Raw genomic sequence first — 10,230 nt, 5'->3', positions numbered from 1 at the left:
AGTAAGACCTTTCAATCTATAAAATAGGTAACTTTTTTCTCGGAATGGACTAAATTAATCAAGCTGCTTTCTTCTTTTGATCTTTGGCTAGCTTGACATCCTTTGTAAGCATTCTTGGAGCTATAGCCATAGCCATTAGCTCCTGGAAAAGCAATTTGCATGCATAGGGAATGTGAACCTGCACCAACAGAGGCGACCGTAAGTTTTAAGACCACAACAGAAAAGAACGACTATTTGACATGTGAGGTGTAAACTGTAAAGAGCAGAGCATCCCTGAGCCAGTCCAGTGTACATGTATCCGTGTTGTGGGTGCGCAAAAGTAGGAGCAGAGAGAAAATGTTTACCTGGACGATATCAGTTTTGTTCTTGCAACCTCTGCATTCGAAAGAATTCTTCTTGAGGTTGGCAATGGCTATCAGCCCACAGCGCTCACAAACGTGAACTCTGTATGCATCGCTTTGGTCAAATAACCGCTCCTTGAGAAAATGAGCAGCACCGTGAGCAATCATACAATCTCGCTCCATCTCTCCAAAACGAAGACCACCATCACGTGACCGACCTTCCGCAGGCTGCCTTGTGAGGATTTGCACAGGGCCTCTGCCTCTAGAATGAATCTTGTCATCAACCATATGCTTCAGGCGCTGGTAGTACGTGGGACCAAGGAATATCATTGCACTAAGCCGCCGCCCAGTATGACCATTGTACATGGTCTCAAAACCACGCATCTGGTAACCACATTTATGCAGAGCTTTGCTGATGTTATCGACAGTAACATCTGTAAAGGGAGTGGCATCGCCTTCTTTTCCCATGTGTGCAGCAACCTTCCCCATAATACATTCAATCAGCTGACCAATAGTCATTCGAGAAGGAATAGCATGAGGATTCACAATAATATCAGGACTAATGCCTTCCACGGTCCATGGCATATCTTCTTGTGTATATGTCATGCCGACTGTTCCCTTCTGACCATGTCTACTGCTAAACTTGTCCCCAATTTGAGGAATACGGACTGATCTGACCCTCACTTTAACAAATCTGAGCCCATCAGCATTTGTAGTTAATAGAACCTGATCCACCATTCCAGTTTCACTATGGCGAAGACTGGTACTGTGATCTTTCCTCGTATAGCGAGAGGCTTGCCCTTGCGCATCATCCTGAGAAATGGGAGTTGTCTTCCCAATGATAACATCCTCACCAGAAACTCTAGTTCCTGGAGGGGCAAGACCATCGTCATCCAACTTATCGTACGAACCATGGCGCATACCCATAGTAGTAGCTCTATCAGGACGTCCAAAGTCCTCCTTGACCAATGTCCCCATCTTTTTCTCCTCGTCCCTGTACGAACGGAAAAATAGAGATCGGAAAAACCCACGATCAATCGATGACTGATTCATAATGACAGAATCCTCTTGATTGTATCCAGAATAGCAGGAGATAGCGACAATTGCGTTGATGCCCGCAGGTAGTTGCCTAAAATGCAAGTGTTCCATGGCTCGTGTTGTGACAAGAGGCTTCTGAGGATAATAAAGCACATAGGCCAATGTGTCCTGCCAGAAGAAAATAAAATTGTTACCTTGTCATATTGAAACAAAAACCTCCCAAATATTATGGAGAGAAATAAGTAGCTACCTACCATCCGAAATTGGTAGTTGGTGACATAAATCCCCATGGCTTGCTTACCCATAGCTGACTGATAAGTATTACGGGGAGACTGATAAAACATCAAATAAGCACATTAGATTAGAAGATCAGAGGCAACTTTGACAAGAAAAGTCACAACCAAAACATGACTCACCTGATTATGATCAGGAAACGGAATAATTGATGCACAGACACCCAATATTAGTGATGGATGAATTTCGCAATGAGTATAGGTATCAGAATAAGCGTCGCCAGGATTAAGGCGTGCTTGCACAAGATCCTGGAAACATTAACATATGGTTTCAGTATCTCAGCATAATCAGCAGAAACTGTTAGAATAGGAAGACCTCTGTTGACTTCTCACATTTATAGTCATGCTAATCATCGTTGTCTCTTCCTCTTCAGTGTCAATATACTCGATGTATCCCTTAGCCACCAAATCGTGCCAGCCACCCTCGTCAGGTGATTCCTGAAAAAAGAACACTGAATATGTAAGTACCCGAAGCAGAGAGAAGTTCAAACTTCCAAGCTAACTTGAGTGTGATCGAAGCAACAAAAGATAGCAATGAAGGGGGCAAGAGAGCCATTAGCATACCCGTTGTTGCAATGTTTGAATATCCTTCTTCTTGATCATCAGCCTTTGCTTTTCCACAATAAACAATGGACGACTGCACCTGCCATAGTCGGTATAAATTCGAAGTTCTTTCAAACGGATATCACGGACCACCCCAACCTCAGTATTGACGTCAACCTGCATAAATCAGAATCATGGGCACTTACGCAAAAAAAAAACCCCAAAGAAAATGTAGTGATAATATTTACAAGACCATGAGTGTTTAAAGAGGGTACTTAGGGGTGAGACCAGAGAACTCAGTAGAAGCAATTAGATAGTGTCAGTTTGTAAGGTAGAGTAGCCGCGAGTAGTACATTTCCAAGATCTCTGTTATATCAAAATACATACTTCCAACTCATATGTTTAAAATGGTTGGCCGGGAGCATTGCTATAATGTAAAAAAAATAATCAAAGGTATGTATAACTGACATCATATGGATGTTTTCTAGATTACTATGTAATTATTTTTTTATCAAGAAATTACAATGTAATTATAACACCCTCCGCTATATGCTTTGTAGTTTGTACTGCACAAGTAGTGTCATCCACTCAAAATTAGTGTAGATTGTTTCTTACCCGTCTCCTAAGTCGTCTCAATGTTCTCACCAACATGTCAGGATCACGATGAATTCCCACCCAGGTACCATTGACAAAGATCTTTGTAGCCTGTGGAATAACTGCAGGAGAAATTTCCTAGATTTACAGAAAAAGCAATGGTGAGCAAGGAAAGACCATATCATCATCACACTTAAAATAGTAAAGAAAATACAGCATAATTAAGCTGAACCACAAACATCCTGACACACTGAGATCTTGCTCACCTCAAAGTTCTCAGTACCCCACTCTTCCAAAAACTCCAAAATTGGATATGCCGCTGAACCAACTGTTATATAAACCATTAAAGCTAGATTCTTCACCAGCCCACATGCCTAATAAGATCACAAGGATGAATCAGTCTACGAAGAATCTTATTCCTATTTGCATTATACAGGTTTTTATTTGGGGTGGTAGAAAGGGAGGGGCTAATCTAGCCACATCCTGGCATAACAGAACTTCCACAGGAGAGCAGTTACTTACTTGGCCCTCTGGTGTTTCTGCAGGACACATCATTCCCCACTGTGAATTATGCAATTGCCTTGGTTTGGCCAGTTTCCCTGGTAAACAAACATATAAAATCTAAGTAACAAAGAAAAAAATAAAAGGAAGCTGAACTTGTAATAACTAACTAAAAAAATAATTGACAGGAGTAAGATCCCATGTAAATGAATATAGAGGAATGGGTAGAGTGGGGCAGTGGGCTCTCTGTTTACCACCAACCCACAACTCAACACTTGATTCTTTCCAAATAAACCCACTACTGCTCCCAAGTTCCTTACACCCCTATTGTAACTTCTCCATTTGCTTTGGTGTGTTCTTTGAAAGATTAATAGGACGTGATTTAGCAAAACCCCCTACTAGCATGAGATTAGGTCACAAATGATTGATCCAGAGGAAGCGAGTTACATCAAAATACTATCAGAAAGTAGAACTAGAACCACATATTTCATAGGCAAAACAGTGGTATAGAGGAAAAGTCAATAACCTTCTCGTCCAATAGGGGAATTCAACCGTCGCAAGTGAGACAAAGTAGAGGCATAAGTCAGACGATTCAGCACCTGGGGCATATCAACAAACAAAATTATTTGTCGAGGAGAAGGTTGATCAAATAATGTTGTCAACCAACTGAATAATTAGCTGACCTGCGAAACACCAGCCCTTGTACCCGCTGCATTAGCTTGCCCCCAGTTTCCAGTAGCAAGAGAGTATTTCAGCCCACTGGTAATGGTCTTAGCTTTGATTGCAAATTGGAGATTTACATCTTTTCCATTGTCAACACACTGAAGGACCCACAAACAATAAGAACAGTCGGCACAAAGAAAATATTCACCCAATGACGCCGTAAACAAAAGGTCTGTGCATTTACCTTTTGCACATAGCCTCTAACATCCCTTGTCAACTTTCTAAAGAGCTGCATCGAAAGACGGAACCCAAGAAACAGAGATAAGAAACGATGTGCATAACAGTGTAAACCAAATTATAAATAAGAACAAACCTACCATCCGAAACAGCCCACCAAGCAAAGGACCAGCAAGATCCAGTCTCTTATTTCCATAATGATCCCTATCATCCTCAGCCCTTCGGCCAAGCGCACATAACAAAAGCCGGTGGATGATATACCTGAAATGAGTAGGTTCAAGATCCTGAGAAACACTTCCACTACTAACTAAAAAGGGGGAAAATCACTAATGCATCATTTCTTTAAAAATATGGCTACACAGAAAAAGGATGGCCTACCCAAAATAATAAGCTTTCTTGGTTTCACAATACTCTCCAACCCCAACATGAGGAAGCATTTCTTTCTGAAGAATCTCTTTGGCATACCTACAAAAATTGATTGGGAGCATTTAGTCTCATGCTTCAAAAAGTCAGAAGAACAGTTAGAAGTTTAGGCAACTTCAGTATACATACTTAATCCTTTTTTCCCTTGTAACACCAACTGTAGCCCCTCTTTTCCCGATGTAGTCAAGAGCAACCTAACAATATCACATAATTAAGGAACGAACTCAAAGAAGAGAACAGCATCAAACAACAATAGGTAGAATCGAAATAGCCCATCGTCATATAAGCTTTCTATTTTAGCAGCAACATCATCAAAAAAATGAAAGAGCTTGGACAGGTCAATGGAAGAACCACGAGCACCAATAGAAGTACCTGTTGGTTTTGAATAACAAAAGCTTCTTCCAACGACGGACGTAACAACTCCATCATTTGAGTATCATTGAAATCATAACAGATATGTTCCAATATATCCTTATCAGCAACAAAACCTAGAGCTCGAAACACGATGATAATAGGAATCTCTGTACGGATATATGGAAGTGTCGCTCGAATGTATTGGCCCGAGGAACCCTGAAGCATTAAAAGCAACAGAGAACAGTTACATATATAAGTTTAATCAATTGAAACAAACAACAACTAAAGAGGAATGAAATTGCTTGTCTCAGGCAGTGCCAATTACCCCTTTTGCGCTAGTCCTTGAGAGCATCCTCACGAACATAGTACTTGGCGGGCGGTTTTGAGATTCTGCCATTGACCTGACTTCCGCAACGAAGGCATATTTGTTAGGTTGCCTCTTCTTAAAGACATACACATGGTTCGTGCTCATCTTCTCCTGAGCAATTAAGACCTTTTCACTTCCATTTATAATGAAATACCCGCCTTGATCTAATGGACATTCTCCAAGCTCTGTTAGATCTTTCTCAGAATTTTGATATAATGTGCAGTAACTTGACCGCAGCATTATAGGAACCTGCAAGTGAAGATGATACCAAGTTTAATCATCAATAACAATTTCACAAAACCTCTCAGCATTTCAAATATGGATCCAAAACTACAGTATATTCACCTTTCCAATAAAGACTTTTGTGAAGTCCTGAGTTTCAGTAACTTCTTCACCATCATGTCCTTTCTTGATGACTCGTTTCGTGACATCCACATACAAAGGAGCAGAATATGTCAGATTCCTCAACCTTGCAGCCTTTGGAAATAGGGTAGCAGTTTCACCATCTGACTCTGTCATCATTGGCTTACTCAAATAAATCTGACCAAAATTGATTTTATAGATAGTCTGCACAAAAAGAATGATTAATAAAGTCAAAACTGTAGTCTTTGTATAAAACTTTTGCCATAAGAGACAGAACTATGCATGGCTTGAACAGACTTATTTGTTTACTAGCAGAAGATATATTGCGTTTAGGTCAAAAATCACAACTCTCACCACCATGGTTTGCAATTAGCTAGTACAGGCTGTACCCTATCTCAACCAGGAAAGTATTCACTCAGTATCAAAAAGTCCAGAGTTAATGAACCACATCCGACTAAGCTCAATAAGCTTCATTAGATAATGTTTAACGATTCTGTTGTCAAATAGAATTTAACCTGGGTAAAACATAACATCAGATATGTTGGACAAATTGCCACATCAAATACTTGTCCAGAATTGTTAGAAAGAATGCACTAGTTCATACCACAAAATTCAACTGCAACTAGCCTCACCAACATAAATCACAGAGTTCAAATTTAATACCACAATCAACCTTGATAAAGACTTTAACTTCCTGCAAAATAAGTGCAGTCCTATGTCTAAATTGTTTCAACAAACCCCCAAAACCACTAATGCCTTATAGAGCTGAACCAACACTTTCATAATCCATCCGACCATGTTCTTCTACTTCATTTTCATTAACCCAACTATTTTTCATGTTTTTTCATAGAATGGTTAGTTCTCTAACTACCTAGTATATCTTTTTCCAATTTCGATCAGTTAGTTCAACAAATACTTCCTCCAAGAAAACCCTAACAAAAACCTAACGCCTAATTGAACTGAACCAACAGACAATTCCAGTAAACATAAATCGCCAATCCAAAACAAAACAACACAAACCCTCTCTCCTCACAGACTACTTCCACTCCCATCACTCTAAACCCCTGTATTACTCAGTTTCAAAATTGTTCAAAGAATTCCCAAATTCAAATACGGACCTCAGCAAAGTCAGATTGGTGACCAGGGTTATGCTGGGACTCAGGTCGGATCTCTATATCAGCAGATTCATCAACAATTTCTTGCATCGTGTTCTGAATAAACTCATCAAACGAATCTAGTTGTTGACGAACAAGACCCTTCTCTTCAAAGTAAGCACTAATCACAGCCCAAGCATCTTCTTGGGTTATCTCCTCTTCATCATCGTCAACATTGTATTGGGGTTCATATTCATCCTCCATATCCATCCTGATTCAACAATTCTTTCTCCCTTTTTCAGTTCAAAAATTGAGTCTTTTTTCTTGTTTTTAACAGTTCAAATGGAATCAAGATTCCAAGAAAATCGGAACCCAGATCCTGTCTGCTTTGTTTTAGTAAGATAAATACTGGTTCAACTGATTTTCTCTCTGAGTCCAAAGGGAGAAGAAGAGAAGAACAGAGAGGCAAGAATGAAGAATGTGAAGAATGAGAGGAAGCAGTGCTTTTATATTACTTTTTAGTCCTTAGAGGAGAAATAGGTCAAACCGTAATACGGGAGGCGGTTCTTTTTTTTTCTTTTCTCTTTATTTTATCCGAAATAAAAACGTTTTTGAGAGAAGTCAATTTTCTGAAACTCGTCAGGATATTTTTACTTAGTTAAAACGTGGGAAGAAGGTTAATTATTGGGGAAAAGAATTACCTTTCGTTTCATTATCCAAATTTGAAAAGTCGTTATTATCTGACAGTTCGAAAATATGTTTCTTCTTTAACGGTCATATATCATACAAAAAGATATTGGTAGTTTTTTCACGTGTTGTGTTATGTGAGAATTTGTTAGAAATACAATTATTATTTTTTACGCTAAGAAGGTTAATTATTGAGAAAAAAATAAATTTAACTTTTTTTTATTATTCAAATTTGAAAAGTCGTTACTATCGAAAATATTTTCCTTCTCTAACGGTCATTTGTGGTGGAAAAAGATGGCGGTAGTTTTTTCGCGTGGCGTGCTATGTGAGAATTTGTTAGAAATACAATTATTATTTTTTACGGGACAAAGGTTAATTATTGAAAAAAAATTACCTTTTTTTTATTATTCAAATTTGAAAAGTCGTTATTATCTGAAGGTTCGACAATATACTTCTTCTCTAACGGTCATCTGACGTGGAAAAAAATGTCGGTAAGTTTTTTATGTGGTGTGCTGTGTGAGAATTTGTTAAAAATACCATTTTTTTATGGTAAGAAGGTTAATTATTGGGGAAAAAAATTAAATTTACCTTTTTTTATTATTCAAATTTGAAAAGTCGTTATTATCTGAACGTTCGAAAATATCTTTCTTCTCTAACGGTCATCTGTTGTGGAAAAAAATGTCGGAAATTATTCCACGTGGTGTGTTTTGTGAGAATTTGCTAGAACTATAATTATTATTTTTTACGGGAAGAAGGTTAATTATTGAAAGAAAAAAACTACCTTTTTTAAATTATTTAAATTGGAAAAGTTGTTATTATCTGAAGGTTCGAAAATACCCTTCTTCTCTAATGGTCATCTGATATGGAAAAAATTGCCGGTAAATTTTTCACGTGGTGTGCTATGTGAGAATTTGTTAGAAATACAATTATTATTTTTTATGGGAAGAAGGTTAATTATTAGGGAAAAAAATTAAATTTACCTTTTTTTTACTATTCAAATTTAAAAAGTCATTATTATCTGAAGGTTCGAAAATATCTTTCTTCTCTAACGGTCATCTGTCGTGAAAAAAAATGTTGGTAATTTTTCCACGTGGTGTGCTATGTGAGAATTTGTTAGAAATACAATTTTTATATTTTACAGGAAGAAGGTTAATTATTAGGGAAAAAAATAAATTTACCCTTTTTTTATTATTCAAATTTGAAAAGTCGTTATTATCTGAACGTTTGAAAATATCTTTCTTCTCTAACGGTCATCTGTCGTAGCAAAAGATGTCGGTAATTATTCCACGTGGTATGTTGTGTGAGAATTTGCTAGAAATACAATTATTATTTTTTATGGGAAGAAGGTTAATTATTAAAAAGAAAATTACCTTTTTATTATTATTCAAATTGAGAAAGTTGTTATTATTTGGAGGTTTGAAAATACCCTTCTTTTCTAACGATCATCTGACGTGGAAAAAAAATATCGGTAATATTTTCATGTGGTGTGCTATGTGAGAATTTATTAGAAATACAATTATTAGATTTTATGGGAAGAAGGTTAATTATTGGAGAAAAAATTATATTTACCTTTTTTTAATTATTCAAATTTGAAAAGTCGTTATTATCTTAACATTCGAAAATATCTTTCTTCTTTAACGGTCATCTATTATGGAAAAAGATATTGGTAATTATTCCATGTGGTGTGTTGTGTGAGAATTAGCTAGAACTACAATTATTATTTTTTACGGGAAGAAGGTTAATTATTAGAAAAAAAATTACCTTTTTTTATTATTCAAATTGGAAAGTTGTTATTGTCTGGAGGTTCAAAAATACCCTTCTTCTCTTACGATCATCTAACGTGGAAATGTCGGTAATTTTTTCACGTGGTGTGCTATATAAGAATTTGTTAGAAATACAATTATTATTTTTTACGGGAAGAAGGTTAATTATTGGGGGGGAAATTAAGTTTACCTTTTTTTAATTATTCAAATTTGAAAAGCCGTTATTATTTGAAGGTTCGAAAATATCTTTCTTATCTAAAGGTCATATGTCATGAAAAAAGATGTCGGTAATTTTTTCACGTGGTGTGTTGTGTGAGAATTTGCTAGAAATACGATTATCATTTTTTATGGGAAGAAGGTTAATTATTGAAAAAAAATTACCTTTTTATTATTATTCAAATTGGAAAAGTTGCTATTATCTGAAGGTTTGAAAATACCCTTCTTCTCTAACGATCATTTGACGTGGAAAAAAATATCGATATTTTTTCACGTGGTGTGCTATGTGAGAATTTATTAGAAATACAATTATTATTTTTTACGGGAAGAAGGTTAATTATTGGGGAAAAAATACCTTTTGTTTTATTATTCATATTTGAAAAGTTGTTATTATCTCAATGTTCAAAAATGCAGTTCTTTCCTAATGGTCATCAGACGTGAGAAAAAATATCGATATTTTTTTCACGTGATATACTATGTGAGAATTTGTCAGAAATATAATTATTATTTTTTCTTTAAAGATGCTTATGATTGCTAAGCTTAACTATTCGACTTGATATTTCTTTTTGGCGTGCGATCTAATAGCTATACTATTTAATTTGGAGCAATTTTATGACTCTACTGTTTCATTTAGAATATTTTTGTCCCTCAAATATTTGAAATGAAGATAATACTAAACCATTTTTTTCTCCATATATGCAATAGGGAAGTACCACATTCAATTTATGAGTTATCATTTTATAGTTATGAACA

The 10,230-nt window shown here is 36.4% G+C and overlaps 1 protein-coding gene across 1 annotated transcript; it reads right to left on the bottom strand.

Annotated features, from left to right (window-relative positions):
• Positions 1 to 50: 50 nt before the first annotated feature.
• LOC125848060 (DNA-directed RNA polymerase II subunit RPB2) lies at positions 51 to 7,279 on the bottom strand. The gene is made up of 19 exons (XM_049527854.1): positions 6,836 to 7,279; positions 5,700 to 5,921; positions 5,313 to 5,603; positions 5,006 to 5,203; positions 4,763 to 4,827; positions 4,589 to 4,675; positions 4,351 to 4,471; positions 4,218 to 4,262; positions 3,994 to 4,131; positions 3,837 to 3,909; positions 3,332 to 3,408; positions 3,076 to 3,183; positions 2,831 to 2,947; positions 2,237 to 2,392; positions 2,006 to 2,110; positions 1,796 to 1,921; positions 1,634 to 1,711; positions 345 to 1,547; positions 51 to 178 (listed from the first exon to the last, which is right to left on the bottom strand). The coding sequence occupies exons 1-19, from the start codon at positions 7,079 to 7,081 to the stop codon at positions 59 to 61; spliced, it is 3,576 nt and encodes a 1,191-aa protein (XP_049383811.1). The 5' UTR covers positions 7,082 to 7,279; the 3' UTR covers positions 51 to 58.
• Positions 7,280 to 10,230: the final 2,951 nt, after the last annotated feature.

Source organism: Solanum stenotomum, chromosome 12 (assembly GCF_019186545.1).
Source record: "Solanum stenotomum isolate F172 chromosome 12, ASM1918654v1, whole genome shotgun sequence".
Lineage (NCBI taxonomy): Eukaryota > Viridiplantae > Streptophyta > Magnoliopsida > Solanales > Solanaceae > Solanum > Solanum stenotomum.
The sequence above is the reverse complement of the archived record's forward strand: the minus strand, read 5'-3'. Positions and strand labels throughout refer to the sequence as shown.

What these genes read in the sequence shown, in the direction of transcription:
- LOC125848060 (XM_049527854.1), bottom strand. Translation starts at nt 7,081, where the DNA reads ATGGATATGGAGGATGAATATGAACCCCAATACAATGTTGACGATGAT. An exon ending in GGGGTACTGAGAACTTTGAG is followed by an intron (nt 2,948 to 3,075) that starts GTGAGCAAGATC and finishes CTGTAAATCTAG; the next exon opens with GAAATTTCTCCTGCAGTTAT. An exon ending in TGATTAGCATGACTATAAAT is followed by an intron (nt 1,922 to 2,005) that starts GTGAGAAGTCAA and finishes TAATGTTTCCAG; the next exon opens with GATCTTGTGCAAGCACGCCT.